Raw genomic sequence first — 21892 nt, 5'->3', positions numbered from 1 at the left:
CAAATCATAAGGATAAAGCAGGACCTCCCCACTCCTGAAAAACCCACATTTGCCATTTCCTTTTCCAATTACATGTATTCATCAGATGACATTCAGCAAGAGCTGCCTGTGCCTTTGCAGTGACTAAAGGGAGCCACCTCCGGGTCTGTCCCCACGTGGGAAAGATTTCCTCACATTTCCTTTCAATAGGCCTTGTCTTTCTCTCAAAGGATGGCGCCTTCCTCAAATTTTACTTCGATTCACATCCCACATCATTCATGTTGGAATTAATACCCATCGGCTTTCCATCTGTCTAATCTCAATGAAGCATTTTCTGAGGACACTCTCTCCACAGGACAGGCAAGAAAGAATGGTTGTGGTGCTTATGTAGCTGGAAAGAAAAATGAGGGCGAATACAACTGGAGATCTGGAGATAACTTCTACATCTAGGGAGTCCCTAGGGAACTTCTGGACACTTTTCCTCTTCTACATGCTAATTCTTCATCTTGAATATTTTCTGTCTCTTCCATGGGCTAACATCTCACTCCTATTGGGATAGATTTCTCTTTCTTATGGGGTATCTATGACACACATAACATGGTCATATGCACATGTGTACCTCATAGACACATCAAAATACCACTCAGTGTAGCACATGGGGCACATGCTTTCATTTGGGGCCATGGTGCAGTGCTAGAGAGTCCCAAGTCTAAGTCCAGAATATGCCATTCCGACTAAAACAGATTTAGGGAAGGCCTGGGGGAGGGGGAGTCTTCTCTATGGGTCATGGGAGGGAAGGCATTGCAAGAAATAGAGATGGGGGGTGCCTGGGTGATTCAGTGGGTTAAAGCCTCTGCCTTCAGCTCAAGTCATGATCCCAGGGGACCCTCACATCAGGAATGGAGCCTCACATCAGGCTCTCTGCTCAGCAGGAAGCCTGCTTCCCTTCCTCCTTCTCACTGCCTCCTTCTCTGCCTACTTGTGATCTCTGTCAAATAAATAAATAAAATATTTTTTAAAATCTTAAAAAAAGAAAAAGGAAAGAAATAGAGATAGTGGCTCCCAAGCAAGGAGTGCAGATGCCATATGAGATGTTCCACTAATTTGTCACTCTGCAGCATGCTGACTGGGGAATGCACTCATGAGAAGGGTTCCTGTCAGTGCAAGGTCCCTGCAAAATTGCTGGCTACACAAAATCAATGCCAAGTAGCAGCATCATGGAGTACATGAGCTAAAACATCAAAAATACCCATATGTCACATGCTTCAGTAATACACCCACAGTACTATCATCATATTCACAGAGAGAAAATCATAGGATAGACTAGGGGGAAAACAATCACATTCCCTTAAACCTTTAGAGCACTGGGAAAACGGATTCCTAAGTAAATTGTTTTACTCCAGTACCAAACAGGTGATTGATTCCATCATTTACCTGCAACCTTGAATGAGATAGATTAACACTATAGGTAGGATAACACCTCATTCATGACACACCCATATCAATACACGAAAAACCACTAGGTTTTATTAATGAAAATATACTGTTTACATATACAGTAAGTTATGCATTTCAAATCCAGTCTATCATCACTGTTCGAAATACAGAATACACGTGTGCAAAACCATTCAAGTGTTGTCGGAAGGATGTGGAGTACCTATTTCCCAAAATTTCAGGACTGAGGTACATTCCTAAGAAATGGGTATGTTTAGTGGTATGACACTGTAGGGAAGAGTAGCTACCCTCCTTCAGTCATCTGTCAGGATTTCCTCATTTAACCACATCAAGTCATACTTTAATGATTTTGCTTACAAAGACACATCGGTAGCATACTGCCTGCCACCTCCGTTTTCTTAAAGAACAATTAGTAAAACTTATTTCTAATATTGAGGAAGTTCTTTACTTTAAAACATGGAGTAGTATGTGTTCTGAACACCTACTTCATAGTAACATACATCAATGTTGTAACCATAAGCATCTCCACTGTGATTTTCCTCATATGTTGTATATTATATGGGCTTACATCTTCTGTGGAAAATTAGGCCTGTGTGCGCCCCACTTAATGTAGCAGGGCATCTAGTATCTTTAATGGAGCAACAATCAGCCACACGATCTTCCCGACTCAGTAGGGATAAAGGGATTTTCGGTAGAGATTTCAGAGTAAAATAAAATTGTTTGTCACAAATCTCAAATAAGGTCAATGTAAAAAATGTTAAAAAATATATTGAAATTAAACACATGTAAAAGCCTATCTATTAAATCTGTTGAAACAGAATAGTATGTACCTTTTCTGAGTGTTTGATTTTTCCTTGTAATAACTATTTTCTTTTTTTTTTTTTAAGATTTTATTTATTTGACAGACAGATCACAAGAAGGCAGAGAGGCAGGCAGAGAGAGAGGAGGAAACAGGCTGAGCAGAGAGCTCATGTGGGGCTCAATCCCAGGACCCTGGGATCATGACCTAAGCCAAAGGCAGAGGGTTTAATTCACTGAGCCACCCAGGTGCCGCTGTAATAACTATTTTCAGAGTAATGTCTGAATTGAGTTCCTTCATTCGTTACATTTATTGGCACCTGAGTTAAATTAGAAAGTCATCTAAATATTTATGTCTTTAAATTTACTTTATTTAATGCACTCTCTGGTGTTTGCTCCAGTGTGTATTAAAATGAAGGTCTTTCCACATTCATTAGTTCCAAGGGTTTGAATCTAGTAAGCATTTTGTGATATTGAGTAAATACTGAATTCCAGAAAAGGCATGTCTTGTCCACTTTCTTTACATTTTAGAGTTCTTCTGCTACATGGTAACTATGACTTGAAATAAGTTGGGAGTTCCAGTGAGAGGTCAGGCACATTCTGTGTAAAGTTACTCTCCTATATAAAATTGCTGACATGAAGTCAATGAAGAAAAGGCCATAGATGTTTTCACACATACATTAGGGCTGTAGATTACTCTCCACTTATGAATTTGGTGATGTCGAGTAAGGTTTGAGGGCCACATAAAGGTCTTGCCACATTCTTCACATTTGTAAGGTTTCTCTCCAGTATGAATTCGGTGATGTGCAGTAAGTCTTGAGCTGTCATGAAAGGCCTTGCCACATTTGTTACATTGGTAAGGCTTCTCTCCAGGGTGAATTCAGTGATGTTTAGTAAGGGATGTGACCCACATAAAGGCCTTTCCACAGTCATTATATTTGTAAGGTTTTTCTCCAGTGTGAATTCGGTGATATTTAATAATATCTGAGGGTATCTTAAAGGCCTTGCCACACTGTTTACATTTGTAAGGATTCTCCCCAGTATGAACTCGGTGATGCTTAAGAAGCCCTGAAGCCCTCTGCTTAAAGGCCTTGTCACATTCTTGACATTGGTAAGGTTTCTCTCCAGTATGAATTCTGTAATGTTGGGTAAGCACTGAGCTCTGGTTAAAGGTCTTGCCACATTCACGACATTAGTAAGGTTTCTGTCCTGTATGAAGTCTGTGATGTTGAATAAGGTCTGCAGGGTGCATAAAGGCCTTGCCACACTCTTGACATTGGTAAGGTTTCTCTCCAGTATGAACTCGGTGATGTTGAGTAAGCTCGCAAGGCCACATAAAGGCCTTTATGGCTGAGAAGGAGTCATCAGGACTTCATTTCTCCATGGACACACAACATGGCACACAATGTACTGAGCAGAGTCTAATAGATAATTCTGTGGTATGGTCATAGTGTAGCACCAATCAATTTCCTGTATCTCTAACAATCAGGAAAAGGGTCACATGAGCTCAAAATAAGCAGAACCGTGGATATTGAAACAGAAAACTGAAATGAACCAACTCTAGTACAGTAAAAATAGGAACGTATCAACCACAGGAAGAGTTTGCCAGAAATGATTAACAACATTGACAGCCCATGAACTAAATATAGAATAAAGAAAAGTGAAACTAAAATGAGAGGTGAAAAGGCAAAAGGAGAGCATAACTGACTGTAGGAATCAAATAAGAGGCAACAGTGGATAATCAGGGACCACAAACTCACACCAAAAGAGGAGTATAAATGTAAAAAAAAAAAAGTATAAACAATTTAGACTTCAGCATTCAGAAAACCAAAACAAAAAACCAAAAAGTGATCTTATAACCACAAACCAGAATAAAAGAGAAATAAAAGAAAAAATCCAACAAACAAAATTTGTGTGCCAAATGAATTCACTGGATATTCAAACAGACACAGAAGGAGAAAGGACTGCAAATCTCCTCAAACATTTCCAATGAGTGTCAATCAGGAGAACTAAGAGAACACTCTCTCTGTGACACCAGCATTACCAGCTCATGAAAGCCAGACAAAGACACTACAAACAACAAAGTTTACAGGCTACTGCCTGTGACGAATATTCACTCAAAGCCCACAAGAAATAGCAATCTGAATCAACAGCACATTTTCCCTTTTTACAAGATCATCAAGTGGGAATCAGACCTGGAATTAAGGGTGCTCCAACATACAGAAAACCATAAATTCAAGACTCTACATTAACAGAACGAAGGGCAAAAATGACATGATCATATTAAGGGAGACAGAATACAAATATGGGAGTATTGGACAGCATGTCATGCTAAAAACACTCAAGGTAGAGAATGAAGGAAACCCCAACCTAATGAATGCCACAGATGTATGAAAAGCTGAAACCTATTCAGTAGGGACAGTCTGCAAGCTTCTCCTCTATGATCAGCAGGTAATGAATTGACCCCACCACTGCCTTTGAGTAGAGTACAGGATTCTCTATACAGAATAATTATGCAACCATAAATATGGTAAAGGAATCTAAACTAAACAAGAAACAGTAAAACTATCTCTGTTCACACATGGCATGATTACAGAAATCCCTAAAAATCATCTTAATTTTTTTACTATTTTCAGTCATTATTTGTTTATTTCTTTTTTTTTTTTAAAGATTTTTTTTATTTATTTGACAGAGAGAGAGAAAGAGGTCACATGGAGTCAAAGAGGCAGGCAGAGAGAAAGGAGGAAGCAGGCTTTCTGCTGAGTGGAGCCCAGAACCCTGGGATCATGACCTGAGCCAAAGGCAGAGGCTTTAACCCACTGAGCCCACCCAGGTGCCCCTTGTTTATTTCTGCCAGTTTCCTGAGTACACTTTGTTTTTTATTTTTGTTACATTATACAATACAGGTAACAAAAATTTCCACCAGAAGAACTAAAAAAGGAAGATATTTACACATTTAGATGAAAGTTAGTAGAGAGGAATGCCTGAGTAGCTCAGTGGGTCAAGATTCTGCCTTCAGCTCAGGTCATGATCAGCAGGTAATAATCAGCAGGTAATGAATTGACCTCAGCAGGGAGCCTGCTTCCCCCTCTAGGCCTGCCTCTCTGCCAACTTGTGATCTCTCTGTCAGATAAATAAAAAAAACATTTTTTTTTTTAAAGAAACTTAGTAGAGGAATGAAAATAATGAAGGAATATCTGAAATAAATAGATAGCACATTAATACTAACAGAATACCGAAAGTAATGCCCATTTTGATCAAAAATAAAAGTGGCAAAACTCTAAATCCCACAAACTGCTATATAATAACAAATACAGAGGCGCCTCTGCCTTCAGCTCAGGTCAAGGATTCCATAGTCATGGGATGGAGTCCCCACAAGGAGCTCCAGACCTGACCTGCTCAGGCTCCAAAATCAGTAGGAAACCTGTTTCTGCCTCTCCCATTCCCCATACTTATGTTCCCTCTCCTGCTGTGTCTCTGTCAAATAAACAAAATCTTTTTGTTTCTTTTTAAAAGATTTTATTTATTTATTTAACAGACAGAGATTACAAGTAGGCAGTGAGGCAGGCAGGGAGAGAGGAAGGGAAGCAGGCTCCCTGCCGAGCAGAGAGCCTGATGTGGGCTTGATCCCAGAACCCTGGGATCATGACCTGAGCTTAAGGCAGAGGCTTTAACCTAAAGAGCCACCCAGGCACCCAAAATAAACAAAATCTTAAAAAAACAAAACCAAAAACAAATGGAGTAATTTAGAACAAAAGAAAGATAATTCCTAAAAACAGACAAGTTATTAAGAATAAATTACTAGGGTCATGATCCCAGGGTTCTGGGATCAAGCCCACATCAGGCTCTCTGCTCAGCAGGGAGCCTGCTTCCCTTCCTCTCTCTGCCTGCCTCTCTGCCTGCCTGTGATCTCTGTCAAATAAATAAATAAATAAAATCTTAAAAAAAAAATTACTAACCTTGAACCAAAGAATTTGGAATTCACCTTAGACCAATAAACAGCATGAGGGTTGAATTTGGAAGAAATACTCTCCCAGCACAGAAAAGCACAGAAAAAAACAAACAAACAAACAAACAAACAAAAAAACAAAACTGGGAATCTTACTACTTTTGATGGTGGCAATGAGCTACCTAAATAAATCCTGTGTTAGGGGAACCTGGTTGGCTCAGTGGGTTAAGCATCTGACTTCAGCTCAGGTCATGATTCCAAGGTCCTGAGATTGAGCCCTGCATAGTGCTCTCTGCCAGAGGGGAGCCTGCTTCTCCACCTCTCTCTCTACCTGCCTCTCTGCCTACTTGTGATCACTGTCTGTCAAATAAATTAATAAATCTTAAAAAAACAAAATCCCATGTTGCATGATTCTTTTCCCTCCCTTGGTTCTGATTCAGTATTTCCCTTTATTTTGCCTTTTATGTGACAGTCATTCTTCTGCTCCTTCCAGCCTTCTCTTAACATCAAGCCTGTTTCTAATCTAGCTTATTGCATTGTTCATCTACGTTTGATTTTTAAAAAGACATATATTGGGGGATGGGGGTCCTAAGAGTTTGGGTGGGAGCTAGAGAGAGATGGAATCACATGCAGGCATCACACTGAGTACAGAGGTTGACTTGAGCCTGGATTCCAGAACCCTGAGATCAAGATCTGAGCAGAAATCAAGACCCTGGGGCTTAATGGAATGAGCCACCCAGACACCCAACTTTTTTTTGCTGTTGTTGTTGACTCTTATCCCTGTGGTAAAGTTCTCAACTATTCTTTTCTCAACTCCTTGAGTGTTATGATTGCTGCCTTAAATTCTCCATCAAACTCCTTACTACTGTTTCCATTGCTTCTCTGGCCCTGGCCTTACCTGCTGGGTTTCTTTGGGATAAATTCTTTCACCTTGGCTTTTGTCTAACTCTCTAACTTCCTCTATCCATTAGAAAACCCAACAATGTCTCCTCTATCCTTCAGGCCAGGGGTCTGCAGGGGCTCTCCTTGCCTGCTATGGGCAGTGTTTGGTCCCTGGCCTGAATGTGGCCAGTTTGAACTAGGTGAGCTCTGCTCCACTTGTGAAAGGAGACCTGAAATGAACTCCACCAGGATTGTGGCCCTGCAGAATCCCTGCTCAGGAGACATGGTGTGGGCAGGGGCTGACCTTGTTGAGCCTGAGGCAAGCCTCACTGAGAAGGGAAGCCTACTCAGAACACAGGAATAGGGCCTGGTGTAAGGCCTGGTGTAGGGCCAAGGTAGACAGCCAATGTCCTCACTGAGTGGGGCTCAGTCTTTATGCTACAGGATGGGAGAGGGAAATGGCTTCATCCAAATCATGTGTTCTTGGAGCCACATGTCACTGAATGTTTCCTCTCAAGAATGTGCTCCTAGACTACTGAATACTCTCCCCACTGTGCACCCCAGGTGTTCTTCAGATGGCTGTTTCCATGCTGTGAGGCCCCAGGTTGTTTGCCAACCTTCTCTCCAGGAGCACCCCAGTGCCGTCCTAGTTCTATCCCATCCAAATATGCTGCCCATTAAACTCCAGGCTTTAAGATGTGCTGGTTCCAAGAACTCATGAAATTCAGCCCTTTCCCTTTCCAAGCCAATGGCTTTGGGGAAGCTCCATAGGCATCCCCTGAGTGCTCCTCTGTCATGACACCTACTGCACAGCCGGGGCTCCCTGCCCTCCACAATGCTATACTCCTCTCCTCCCTAAACCATGTCTCCACACTGTCTCCATCTTCCATGTGGCCTATTCTCTCCCTTCACTTGGGAGTCTGTCCTGTCACTCCTCAGCCCAAATGTCTGGGCATTTAGGATGAACTGACAGTTGCCTAGTGGTGCTCATGACAGGACACATGAGTCTAGAATCCTCCTACTCTACTGCCATTGCTTCTCCTGGGAATCCTTATTGTGTTAATCCTGTTAAAACTCATACGGATTTTATAAAGCTGATACACAAGCCAACACATAAAAATTAGTTTTGTTTCTACACAACAAAGAGCAATTCCCAAAACAGGATCATACATTAAGAGCAACAAACCACCCAACCCAAATTCACCACAGCCACCGTATTCATGGAAATAACTCCTTCCTTGACAACAAATGCAGGTGTAATCTGCTTCCGGTTGCAACATTGGATTTTGTAGCTTGGATCCCCTGCATCCGTGGCCTTTATCAATTTTAAGTTTCCCCTGCATCTGTACTAGTACCCATGTCTTCAGGCTATAGGATCACTTGTTTCAACTTAGGCTTCCTCCTGAAAACTGACTTTGTGTAAAATGAGTACCGTTATTAAAGTTGGTTGCAATTTCTGGTCTTCCCAAAAGAATCCACTTACACAGAAAAGCCATCCTGACATGTGTGGCCATTATTACACACTCCGTAATGGTGAGACATGAGAGAGAACACACTGTAGGGAAATAGACTTAAGAAGCTCTCACAGAAATGACTGTTCTTCCATGTACCCCCTGAGCTGCTCAGCCTGTGAGGACCACAGGCTCTTCTTCATCTACCAATTTACTTCTTCACACTGCTGTGTAGATGCTTGTCTTTCCCCTGCTCTCTCCCTTCTACCACTATGCACCTGTATCTCCACTGTGATACAGGTCAGTTTGCTTTCCTAGGACTTTATCCTACTACTAATACTTAGGATTAGCTTATTTTGCACAGTTGGTTTACTTTGTTTGCCTGCACCTCCTTAAGACACTACTTTAGCCTATAAAGTCATATGCTTCTCAGTATCTATCTTGCTTTCTTTTAAATGTTCCATTAGTTCAGGTGTAAAACATGGGGACTAGACGGCTCTATAGGTTCTATTCTGCTCACTACCAAGTAGCTACCATCTGGCACCATAAAATGCTGTCATTATACCACTGAACGAGTTCCCTATATTCTGTTATCCCCATGACTCATTATTCCACAACTGGAAGCATGTGCTTCCCATTCCCATTCCCTCATGCTGCCCATCATCCTTCTCCATTCCACACCAGTAACAGTCAGGTTACTTCTTATATTTATGGGTCTGTTTCTGCTTCTTTCATAAGTCTTGTCATTTGTGACAATGTGATTTAAACCACAAAGTATTATGCACTGTCAAGTAACTCAGACAAAGACAAATAACATATATATTCACTTAAGTGTACAATCAAAACAACAACGTAAATGAACAAACAAGAAACACACTCATGAATATCTATTTTGTTTTGAATAAAGTCCATGGATAATCCCAAGAATATGAAAAGCCCAAGATGACACACATTCTAAACTGTGACCAGGTGGCCTGTAACCATTTCCCAATCCTGGCAGACGACAAGATGTTCCCAGGTCAAAGTCTAAGCATCTTATGACTTGTGACTCAGCAAACATCATAAACGTCTTCATCACACTAATTCCACTGGCCATTTGCGCACCCGCAACTGATACCGGGAGACACTGCACATGAGGTGGGTTTGAGTCACTTCTGTGAGACTCTGAGCATAGGAAACCCTAGTATCATCAAGGAACATTCAATGTATCTGCCTAGTCCTTTGTCACAGAAAGAAACATCTGTTTTCCTGTACAATAAACTCATCTGTCCTCTACCCAAGAGCCAGATGCATTCACTATATTCCCAAGCTTTTTTATACACAAGCGTGTGGAATGGCAAGTATTACTAAAACATCAACCAAGGAAATGCTCGCGCAGATCATGACATCACTACATGACTTCAAGGAATAGTGACAAGACTGTAGAAGGCACATATATGAATGTATGATTCGGGGCAGGTATCCACAACAGCAACCAATACATTTTCCTTCATGATCTTTTGCTGCTCACCTGGCAGTGATATACAGTCACATACAGTGTAGATCACAAAGTCAATGTACCTGGAAGGTTTGACTTTAAGACGCTTCCAATAATTAGCCATAGGGCTACTTGTGAAGGTCTGGAAGACCCCCAAGATGCACTCTGTGCCACCAGGGACACATCACTGGCTACTCTGTCAACCTAACAAAGAAGTGTGCATCCAACGTCATGTCAGAAATCTTTCACCCAAAGGCTGTCCGTGTGGGTCAGACTACATTATAGGCAATCTCCAATGAGTTGCCTATGCTCCCCTGTCTGGCAATAAAAGCTGTAGAACTTATCCTATCTCCAGTGAAGTAAAGAGCAACAGTGGTACATCTATCAGGTTGCCATGATTGCAGGGACAGCCTGCACCACAAAGATTATGGCAACTGCCCAGCTCCTGGAGGCATGTCTTCTATGGGAAAAGAGAAATAATCATTGATCTGAGCACAGAGGCCCACGGAAGATCTTTGATGTCACAACTGATATTGGGTATGTGGTCCTGGGAGACTGCTAACACCACTAGAGGGGGAAGACATAAAGATGAAACAACAGAGAAGTCTGATACAAGATCATGGCCATGAGAATCTATATATCAAGACATGACTTGTGTAGGGAAGCCTGGGTGGCTCATTCAGTTAAGCTTCTGACTAAAAACTGGGTCCTGGTACAGGGTCTTGGGAAAGAGCCCTGCCTGGGGTCCCTGCTCAGTGGGGAGTCTGCTGGTCTCTCTGCCTCTGGCCCTCCCCTAACTTGTATTTATTCTCTCCCTCTCTCAAATAAAGAAACAAAATCTTAAAATGATTTGTGTAAGCAAATGAAACGAAAGCATAATACACATTTTCAGAATACATTTCACTTTATTAGCCAAGTGGGGAAATAAAAATAGAAAACCTCAATCACAAAAGAAACCACAGAATATGTTAATTTCTAATACCTTTCTGGCTAAAATTTTAAATATAATGATGTGTTCAGAGAAACACAAGGGATTCTTTCTCTTTGATATGGTTTAAAAAAATTTTCCTAAGATCAAGAGAAATTAAAAAAAAAAATATTCACTAGTATCTGACACATTCCTTTGCACAGTCTGTCTCATGGTTACTGATGCTGTATCTGCTATTAATGTATTCCATGTTCTAGAGTTTATGGGTCAGTGGTAATACTATTGTCTTCTAACAGAAAGAAATCATGTAGATAAAGGAAGGTATAGGGAACCTCTCACTATTGGTCGAGTCAGGGTTTGAATCTGGGTGCCCTACACAGGAACAGGAAGCACACAGTACATATGCCCTTCTAGAAGGTGACCCATGTTCGGATTGTTCCTTTTCTCTTTGACCCTCAATGGTTCACCCAGCCGTCCTCACACAGAACAGCTTCCATGAACGGACACTTCAAAGTGAACATTCCAGCCCACACCACACATAGGTAGCCTGAGTGGTTTCCTAGTTGAATACTCAGAAGTAGACACAAAGGTCACGCATCCTGGAAATGGCCACAGGAAAGGCCCAACACACACCAATCCACTTTCATGCCTGGAGAACCAAGACTACACAGCTGTGTATCTCACTACATTACACATGGGCTACTACTTTTCCTGAAGAACACAACTATGAATGTGTCCCAAGATATAGGTTCTCAAGGTCTAGTCCCTACCTGAGATGGGGTAAGGACAGAAAGGTTGGTGGCTGCCCCCAGAGCTACTGACATGGTAATGTAAGCCTGGGCGATCCAAGATTTACAAGTGCTCCCGGTGATTCTGACCAGGACAATTTGCACAACCTCTGCAGGAACCAAGTCACAGGTCAATCCTGAGTTATCCCCGCAGAAGTCACTCTCAGAAACCCTCTGTGCTTGTGGTCATGTACTGTCTGGACACACATACACAACATCCACAACACACAACATCCACAACACACATTTCCTTTATTCATTACTAAATCTGACTCTAACAGAGACAAGTGAGTGACTTGCAGATTCAGTGATCTGGCTTCTTTTCACCTGCCTGACATGGGAAACCTCTAGAGGAGGAATCAAGGCACCTGTGGAGGCAGTGTGGGGGCTACTCAGACAGGTGAGCTCTTGCTCAAACAAGGAAGAGATGACAGAGCTGAAGGCAAAGAGGGGGCAGGGATCACTCATTCTAAAGTAGTAACTCCTCTTCCTGAAACTGGGAAATAACAGGAATGCAGACTTGGCAAATGCCCAAGTCATGTGTGACAGAACCCAGAATTGCTATTATTAGTGTTCTCCTGAAGAAAACAAGTCTATAATCCTGGACCCTTAGACTGTTTTTGTTTGTTTTTGTTTTTTGTTTTGTTTTGTTTTTTAATTCCCAAATACTACTCCAAGATCACAACACATTCAAAGAAAAAGAAAACTATGTTCCAATCAGAGGAACACAATAAATTTCCAAAATTGGCCCTAAGTTAATAAAGGCCCATACAGGGCGCCTGGGTGGCTCAGTGGGTTAAGCCGCTGCCTTCAGCTCAGGTCATGATCTCAGGGTCCTGGGATCGAGCCCCGCATCGGGCTCTCTGCTCAGCAGGAAGCCTGCTTCCCCCTCTCTCTCTGCCTGCCTCTCTGCCTACTTGTGATCTCTCTCTGTCAAATAAATAATAAAATCTTTAAAAATAAATTAAAAAATAAATAAAGTACCATACATCGGGGGGGGGAAAAAAAAAAGAAAAGAAACAAACCAAAACCAGACCAAACCAAAACCAAAACAACAAGAACAACAACAAACCACAAGCACTTCAAATTATAATGATAAAAATCCGCATGGAGGAAAAAGAGAAGACAACAGGTAACTAGTAACTAAACGTTATCGGAAAAGGAAGCATGACCAAAATGTAAATCCAGACAGACAAAAAGTGTTACACTCAGGAACCAGAAACTGAGAGTCCCAGAGTACAATTACTGAATTTAAAAATACACTAAGGGATCAGCAACAGACTTGATGAAGCAGAAGAAAGATACAGAACTCTTAAAAACACTTTTTCTAAATTCTCTACCGAGGGGACCAAAGAAATAAGTGGAAAAGGAGAGAGTCTGAGGGACTCGTGGGACACCAACAAGTGGTCCAATATGCACATTAAGGGGACCCCATAAGGAGATGAGGGTGACCTATGTGCAAACAAGAGACAATTCAAGCTCTTGTTGAAGAGCTTGAATTCTTCAACAAGTTATAATCTGTTTTTATATAATTTGTTGAATTCTTCAACAAATTATAATCTGCCACTGAACCAGTGACAGATTATAATTAACCCATCAAATATCACAGATGAAAAGAGACTTCTGAAACAGTATGCCAAATGCACTTCACCTTGTGCGAGAGCTCCTAGAAGAGCAGTAGTGGGATTCCCAGCAGTCCCAACAAGAATGGGGCTGCCATAATGTACTCAGCTACTAGAAGATTGAAAAATACCACCAAGAATACTTTATCAGGCAGAACTCTTTTCCACAGATGTAGAAATGAAGACATTCCCAAGTAAAGACCCCTCTACATTTACTAGTATACCTGTCTTACAAGAACGATTAAAGGAACACTCTCTCAATGAAATAAAAGGATTCTACCCAGAAACTGAACCAGATGAGATCCTAAAGTTCTCCGCTAAACATAAGTATTTAGACAGTTATACAAACCTGTAGTGTTGGAATTACCTAGGTCACATTTATTTCTGCCACAGAATTTTGTTTTTAAAAAAGTATAAAAGTCATTCATGTAGGTCATAAACTACACAACATAAATGTTAGAATTTGTGACATTGGTTAGCAAAGTGGGCGCACGGGTGGAGACAGGAAGAAGTGTTTTGTGTGCAATTCACAGTACTGAGATTCAAAAGCTTTGTTTTACCTCTAAGTTGTTTAAAGGAATCTCTAAGGTAACCACAATGAAAATACTCACAGAAGACACAAAAATTAATGAGGAAGGTACCAAGGCACATCATAGTGTAATATAATTAAAGATAAAATAAATCTTTCTTATTTTTTACCGAAACATGATACACAGATGTAAGGCATTTTAAAATTACTTTCAATTCCAGGAACTCTTTTCTCTCATGCTGAAAGAAAACAATTCACCCACAAATACATGATGAAATTAATTCTATGTTGATGACAACTTACCTAGACACAGTATAACATTCACTCACTGCTCACCAGGGAGAGAAATTAACAGTAGGAATCACAGAGCATGTATGAATGATACACAAACACAATCAAATACAGATAATTTTATTGGCAAAAAGCATAAAGCTTATCCTTTTTTTGAATTACATAAGTGAGACTTTATTAAAGGCTCCAAGTTCTGAGTTCTAAATGTGCTAGTCCCCCAACAGCATTACTTATGTGAGAAGGCTAGGAAACAGAGACATTGCATTATTTCACCACTGAGGAATGAACACAGAGAGGGGAAATTTCTGAATTACATAACATGGAAAAAAAAGAAAAAAGAACTTTTGAAGGGACATAGAACTGCACATTGTCTCATTTTAGGGAGGTGGTTTGTTATCTGATGCAGTTATTAAATGTCAATTTTCTAAGAATAAGATTAAAGCCTCCATAAGTTTACAAAGCATAAGCCAGAAAACATTATAAATCTGTCTCCAGTGTTCTGGGAATTTCTGCAACAAAACCCAGTGTGCATACAACTACCCTGACCTACTTGTCTCATGATGAAAATTATAATTAACAACAGTGAGAGCATACAAGTCCTCAGAAATAGGATGACTTCCCCAGGGCCTTCAAAGCAATGGAGAAGCTCTCAGACTAGGGGGCATCCCCCCTCCAAGGAGAACCTCCTGGTCCTCCCTGTGGATGTGGCAGACCATCACTAGAGCTGAAGGAGAATCCTTAGAGAATGCAAGAGCTTGATAATGTGGGAGAGTAGATGTCCCTCTGGGAGCATGAGAGAAATAAAACCGGGCATGTCTCCAGCTGATTTTCATTCAAGGACAGCTAGTGGAACCACAGCTTAAGGTCTATGTTCCTCCTTCAGACTTGGACCTCCCCTCTGTCATCTGCCTCATTCATTCCCACCTACCTGGATGGAAGCCTACGGTCTCCTTTCTCTTCACATCCCAGAGCTGCTTCTTTTGCTCCAAAAAAAGTGATCAGGTCCGGCTTTGACACAGTGAGACCTGTTTACAAGGAAAAAGGAAAATGACTATTGCCAGAGATTCTAACTTTCCATCAGGATTGTGTTCAGCACAGAAGAGAGGATATTGTACAATTCTAGAAAATTGTTTCCCAAAAGCTATTTCCCTACAGTCCCTTTAGAACACACTGAAGGCATTTCCAATGTTCACATCCTGACCTGCACTTCCAAGCAGTAGACATAGTAAGAAGGGGAAATTTCAATTTAACATGTGAACAGCACCATTCTCTGCCACTAAGTGTTTAGAATTGCAACTCATCTACAGAAGTGGGGGTATTACCTTGAGAAGCTAAAAATGAAAAGGACACATGATGATGGCTTTTCTCTACATGTACAAACCCCTCCTCACTCCCCTCTCTGTCTGGATCTGAATTCCAGTTATTCAAACAGAAATTGTCCAAGAGACAATCTTCACAGGAAGCGGAAAACCCAGAGTGTGGTTTGGGGAATCTGGAAGTAGTCTTCCTCACCCAAGAAGCAGAGGTGTCCATAGTTCTCCAACATCACATCCCTGTACAGTTGCCGCTGAGTGTGGGTCAGGTGCCCCCACTCCTCCTGAGAGAATTCTATGGCCACATCCTTGAATGTCAGCTGTCCCTGCAATAAATACCACAGTCACCAAGTGGCCATTGACACAGCTCATGATGGTTCCTAAGATGAAAGAGGGAGTTAATATTACTAGCTAAACCCAAGACCTGACTTTTCCTGCTCCAGGACAAGAGTGTGGAATAAAAGAAAAACCCATGAGACAGAGGGCAGTACTGACTGACCACCTCCACTCCCAGAAGTCAACCCTACCAACCACAGAGAGGTGAGAGCGCTCCTTGTCCAGTGCACACTGCTGGCATGCAGGAGAAGAACCAATGTTCCAGAAGAAATTATGAGATATTTCTGATGTGAATCTTGGTGTGCAGGAGTGGATGATGAAGAAACACTTACTGAGATGTCTTCGGTACTAAAGCTGTGGTCTTCCTGATGATGCAGAGTCATAGGCCCCACAGGTCAGAGGCATTGCACTGTGAGTAGGAACCCAGTCTGCGCTAAAACGGTGAGTGGCTCAGGAGTGCAGCCTTCAAGAAGGAAGCTGGGGGCGCCTGGGTGGCTCAGTGGGTTAAAGCCTCTGCCTTCGGCTCAGGTCATGATCTCAGGGTCCTGAGATCAAGCCCCACATTGGGCTCTGTGCTTGGCAGGGAGCCTGCTTCCTCCCTCTTCTCTCTCTACCTGCCTTTCTGCCTACTTGTGATCTCTCTCTGTCAAATAAATAAATAATCTTTAAAAAAAAAAAAAAAAAAGAAGGAAGCTGAAAGCACGGTTCCCAGGACCTTGAGGCCCCGGCTGGTGTGATGATGAGATCACTTACTACTGTTGAGGGAAACCTTAGACAGAGGACCTGCAGATCTGTATCAGTGGGGGACATGCATGGAGGATGATGGCCAACATGCATTTGGGGGAAAGAGATAAAGAAGATTCCAAAGGGATTTTCTTATGTTAAGGAGGACTCTCAGAATCCAGGACCTCTGGTTACTGAGAAGCTAAGGCTGCTTTTCTCCTCTAATTAAACATCAATCAACATGAAGGCAGTTGTGAATTCCAGGAAGAATGTCCTACTCTGCCTACTCAGGTATTTACCAATGGCGCCAAGTGGAAGGAAATTTAATGTTATGCACATCTCTTTTGACTTGGTTCTTCTCAGAATCTACGATCAAGGGCACTTGGTTAAGCGTCCACCTTCAGCTCAGGTCCCATTTCCAGGGACCTGGGATGGAGTCCCACATTGTTCTCCCTGCTTTGCGGGGAGTCTACTCCTCCCTGTCCCCCTCCACTACTGCTCATGTGCACTCTCAGCCTCTCTCTCTCAAATAATAATTCTTAAAAAAAGAAAAAAAGGCTACAAGCAAGAGAAACTCAGACAAAGCAATTTCCAGTTGAACTGTGATGATCTCTGCATACTGCACGTTCCCTATAAATGATTGAGAGAGAAAATATAAACATAGCAGGGGAGGGATCTGGCAAAGAGCAGCGAGACAATAAATCCAGTTTACCCCAAGCATAGGAAACAAAGTGATCTCGGTGTCAAGGCACACCCAAGGACACACTATCACTGTATTTTTTTTGTGGTCTGAAAGCAGGAATTCAGAATAGGAATCTCATTATGAAAACAGAGGATATATATACATGTCAATCACCTACAGTTTCTGTAGCGGCTGCTTTGAGGCGTAAAGGCATGGAGAACGGGCCCCAGTGAGCCCAGACAGGCCCATCTGGGGACTCACCTCAAAGGAGCCACAGACCCGAACTAACCAATGAACTACTGACAACAAAGGGCAGTGCTCAGAAGAGGGAAACTTCCCTTAGCCCCTAACTCCTCACCTTCCTGCACTAAAAAGAGCCCCCACCGCACCCACTGCTCTTTGCAGATATCTCTCTGCTGCCGCCTGCCGCCTGCAGGATATTCTGTGAGCTGGAAAGAGCGTGGTTCTGCCTCAGGTGAACTCTTCAATCCCACGTGACTTCCTCCACCCAATCATGGACCCGAGTTCGGGGCACCCACCTGACTGGCAGAGACACAGTTAGACAACAAGTCTCCATGTCCCCTAGGAGGCAGTATAAACTTAATTACAGATTCATTTACACTTTAGTGCAAGAGCCAGGGAGAGGAGAGGCTCTCAAGCTGGTTCCCAGCTGAGCCTGCAGCCAAGGTAAGAGCTCATCCCAGGACCCTGAGATCGTGGCCAGTCTTGAGGCTTAACTGACTGAGCCCCCAGGTTCCCCTCTAGTGTAATTTAACTAGTGTATTTTACATAAAATATCTACTTCACATTCTAAAGAACAAGTCTCAAGAACTCCCCCATCCCACACTTTTCTCTCAGAGAACATCTAGAGTTAATTCTGGACCCAAATCCATCGAGTTTATTTCTCGATTTCCTGACCCCTGGACTACACAACACTGAGAAAACCAAGCACACGGGGCCTAAAGGAGAAAGGTTTTCCCTCACTGACCGCCCTGGACCAGACCTCAGCAGCAGCAGCAATCTCAGACTCAAGGCTTCCCCTGTGCGTCTGTCACTCAGAAACTATTTTCAGTACTTTCCAGACTTGAACTCCCACTGACAGCTGCTGCTGTCCTTTGTAAGGCAGAAGGCTCTGGGATACAGAGAAGGGTTCTGAGGACCTGGCCTTGAGGATCATTTCTGGAAAGACCTTCAAATCAGGTGAAAACAGAAGGGAGAAACATCAAAACTACAGGAACCAACATTTGCAATTTCTAAAAGTGAGGAATTTCAGGAGGAAAACACGACATGGCCTCTCCTAAGACACCAGGCTTACCTGAGAACTGGCCATTTCTCCTTTCCCTTCGTCCTCTGGATTTTTTTCCACAAGGTATCTGCGGAGAAATCACAGCAGTATCGGGGGAAAGTGCTCTTAAGGCCACCAACAGAGCCTGTGCATCTGGAAACTGTTCTAGGACCGGGCTGGATTCTGGCCGAGGAACTGTGCAGCCCTGGGAGACCTTGTGGATCAGAGATTATTTAACACCAGCGGGCTCAGAGGAGTGTGACCCTTCTTCCAGGGTCCGAGCCTGGGACACAGACAAAGAGGGGAGTAAAAGCACTTTTACTTCCGCATCTGTGCCATTCTTGTGGTCACAGCCATCAGGACAGGGGGGAAAACCCGAACTGGGATTCACCACTGGATGGGTCAGCCTCCTGAGAACACGGATTTCCCAAAACTGCTTCCCTGGAGGCAGGACACTGAAATGCAGAAAAGGCCCAAATTCCTAGTGCTTTTTGTCAGGAGCTATTCAAATGCGCTCCTACCATGAGACTAATCTTTGGCTTTTCCTTCTCAGCTTTCAGGGGGCTTCGCCTCCTTGGGATTGCCCACAAATTCAGCTTCAGCAAAGGAACTGGGTGCTGCATGGGCCTGACCTTCCCAGACTAAAGCAGCAGAGACCTGGTTACCTCCCCGTGGACCAAAGCCTGCTCTCCACTCTCAGAAAAAAAAAATTAAAATATAAGGAAATAATCCCACATCCTGGCTTCACTGAGGACTCCTGCAGCCCTTAAGTAACACTACATTGTTGTTTCCACCAAATGGATGGGTAGAATGTGAGGGGGAGGGGCAGCAGGTAAGATCCTTCTTGAAACTGCACAGGTGATTGAGTTTTCGTGTCTGAGAGACCACCAAGAACACTGATGCAATTGCATGAGGGTTTATTTGACATGCTTAAGCTTGGGCCAAGTATACCCGACACAGCCAAGTAGGGACTTGGACCCTGAACCAGTTTACAGTCAGTGTTTTTTTTTTTTTTTTTTTTTAAGTTTTATTTATCGATGTTCATATGTTAAAGAGAAATTACAAGGTCCTGAAGGTGTGGCTAGTGTCAAGCTAAGGCTGCTTTTTGCATCCAACAAAATATTACCCTTGAGGCAGTTGTGAGTTCCCTGAGGAATGCCTTTCTCAGGTATTTATCAACAGACTGGAAGTTGAAGGAAATTTAATTTTATCCACACCACTTTTGACTTTGTTCTCCTCCTCAGAAACTACAAGCAAGGAGGGGCGCCTGGGTGGCTCAGTGGGCTAAGCCTCTGCCTTGGCTCAGGTCATGATCTAAGGGTCCTGGGATCGAGTCCCGCATCGGGCTCTCTGCTCAGCAGGGAGCCTGCTTCCTCCTCTCTCTGCCTGCCTCTCTACTTGTGATCTCTCTCTGTAAAATAAATAAATAAAATCTTTAAAAAAAGAGAAAGAAAGAAACTACAAGCAAGGGGGACCCAGACCGTTCAGTTGGTTAAGGGTCTGCCTTCAGCTCAGGTCATGATCCCAGACTCCTGGGATGGAGCCCTGAGTTGGGCTCCCCACTCAGTGGGGAATCTGTTTCTCCCTCTTTCCCTTTCCTCACTCATGTGCTCCCTCTGTCTCTTAGCTGAGAAAATGTGTAAAGGAAAGAAAGAAAGAAGGAAGGAAACTAAGAAAGAAAGAAAGAAATGACAAGCAAGAGAAAGGCAGAAGAAAGAAACTGACACCTGAAATGCGGTAGTTCCTGCATATTCCTCAGTATCCCATGTTCCTTACAAGTGATAGGAGGGAAAATAGGAACATGATGGGGGAGGATCTGGCAGACAGCACCAAGCCAATAAAAGAAGTTCACATCAGCTCAATGGAAACAAATGTTATAAATGCCTAATGCAAATCAAAGTGTGGAGGCCGAGAAAATTAAGGCCATCCCACCTCAAATTTAGCTGATGTGGGAAACAGGGGCAGAAGAAAATCATTAAAATTCCTTACTTATTGACAAGCCCTTGAAACAGACCAAGTGGCTCTCTCCTAGGGACTTAACTGCCCTTACCTTGAGATTTTGCTAAGGACAATCCTAGCCTGACCAACATCCTATCCTAACAGGTCCCACCAGGATCCTGTAAGTCTACTTTAACAATTCCTTTATCTCTAAACCTCCAAGATTGGGTCAAGAATCATTCCCAAGTATATGGCCCACTGATATACATCTAAATGGTCTCACGAGAATATTTTTATTATTGGTAATAAATAACCTTTCTCCCAACAATAGCTAGCCCCTCAAGGTCCTGGAGTCCTTACTTCCAAAAATCCTTGGAGACTTACATCATCCATAATCCCCTTTGTCCTCACCCACCACCGAGTCCACCCTACTCTGCCTTTAAAAACTCTGACTGTAATCTGGTTCGGGATCCAAGTCCCTACTCCGTTGTGCCAGGTATACTTGGGCCCAAGTATACTTGGGCTTAAGCCTGTCAAATAAACCCTCGTGTGATCGCATCCGTGCTTGGCTCCTTGGCGGTCTCTCGGGTTCAAAAACTAGGGCATAACAAAAGGACGCATCATCACTGGCATTCCCAATGGACTGAAAACAGGATTTCAGAATGTAACTCTAATTTTGGAAATACAGTAGATACACATAAACAATTCAATCACTATATGATCTGTAGAGGCTGCTTTTAGGCAAGGAGGATTGAGCAAAGGAGTGGAGGGAGAGCCCCAGTGTCCCCTTGGCTGAGTCCAGACAGGCCCAGCAGGGGACCCACCACAAAATTCCCAAGACAATGAGGTACAGTGAGCAGAAAGGAGCAAGTTCCAGGTTCCCCAGAACTTCTCACCTTCCTTCCCCCAATAAGAAACCCCCCCACACTGAACATTGCAGACAAGCTCTCCTGTGTCCTCCTGCCTGCTGATCTCTTAGATATTCAGGAAACTTCCACCGCCTTTGTCCTGCCTCAGGGAATTCCAGCAGCGCTGCTGGATGGGCTTCCAGCCAATTATGGACCCATGTCTGGGACCCCAAGTGACTGGCAGAGACACTACACTGAGACAGCACAGCATCCCTGTGCTAGTAATAGCTAGTTTACACCTTTCTTTTCTTTGAATTTTTAAGATTTATTTTTATTTTCATCTTCTTTTAAGATTGGCTCAGTGGGTTAAGCCGCTGCCTTCGGCTCAGGTCATGATCTCAGGGTCCTGGGATCGAGTCCCGCATTGGGCTCTCTGCTTGGCGGGGAGCCTGCTTCCCTCTCTCTCTCTCTCTGCCTGCCTCTCCATCTACTTGTGATTTCTCTCTGTCAAATAAATAAATAAAATCTTAAAAAAAAAAAAAAGATTCTATTTATAGGGGCACCTGGGTGGCTCAGTCAGTGGGCATCAGCCTTCTGCTCAGGCTAAGACACAAGGTC

The 21892-nt window shown here is 42.9% G+C and overlaps 1 protein-coding gene and 1 pseudogene across 1 annotated transcript; both read right to left on the bottom strand.

Annotated features, from left to right (window-relative positions):
• The window catches only part of LOC131817686 (zinc finger protein 850-like), a 73560-nt pseudogene that overhangs the window by 11563 nt on the left and 40105 nt on the right, over nucleotides 1-21892 (bottom strand).
• LOC131817401 (KRAB domain-containing protein 5-like) lies at nucleotides 1485-16449 on the bottom strand. The gene is made up of 4 exons (XM_059150686.1): nucleotides 16131-16449; nucleotides 15662-15788; nucleotides 15078-15174; nucleotides 1485-3710 (listed from the first exon to the last, which is right to left on the bottom strand). The coding sequence occupies exons 1-4, from the start codon at nucleotides 16179-16181 to the stop codon at nucleotides 3695-3697; spliced, it is 291 nt and encodes a 96-aa protein (XP_059006669.1). The 5' UTR covers nucleotides 16182-16449; the 3' UTR covers nucleotides 1485-3694.

Source organism: Mustela lutreola, chromosome 16 (genome assembly GCF_030435805.1).
Source record: "Mustela lutreola isolate mMusLut2 chromosome 16, mMusLut2.pri, whole genome shotgun sequence".
Classification (NCBI taxonomy): domain Eukaryota; kingdom Metazoa; phylum Chordata; class Mammalia; order Carnivora; family Mustelidae; genus Mustela; species Mustela lutreola.
Note: the sequence above shows the minus strand (reverse complement) of the source record. Positions and strands in the feature narration are given on the sequence as shown.

Excerpts from the sequence above, each read along its gene's own strand:
- LOC131817401 (XM_059150686.1), bottom strand. The coding sequence starts at position 16,181 with ATGACTCTGCATCATCAGGAAGACCACAGCTTTAGTACCGAAGACATC. Across the intron at positions 15,789-16,130 it reads TTAGTACCGAAGACATCTCA|GGACAGCTGACATTCAAGGA; the intron begins GTAAGTGTTTCT and ends TATTTATTGCAG. Across the intron at positions 15,175-15,661 it reads TGGACACCTCTGCTTCTTGG|GTCTCACTGTGTCAAAGCCG; the intron begins GTGAGGAAGACT and ends CCTTGTAAACAG.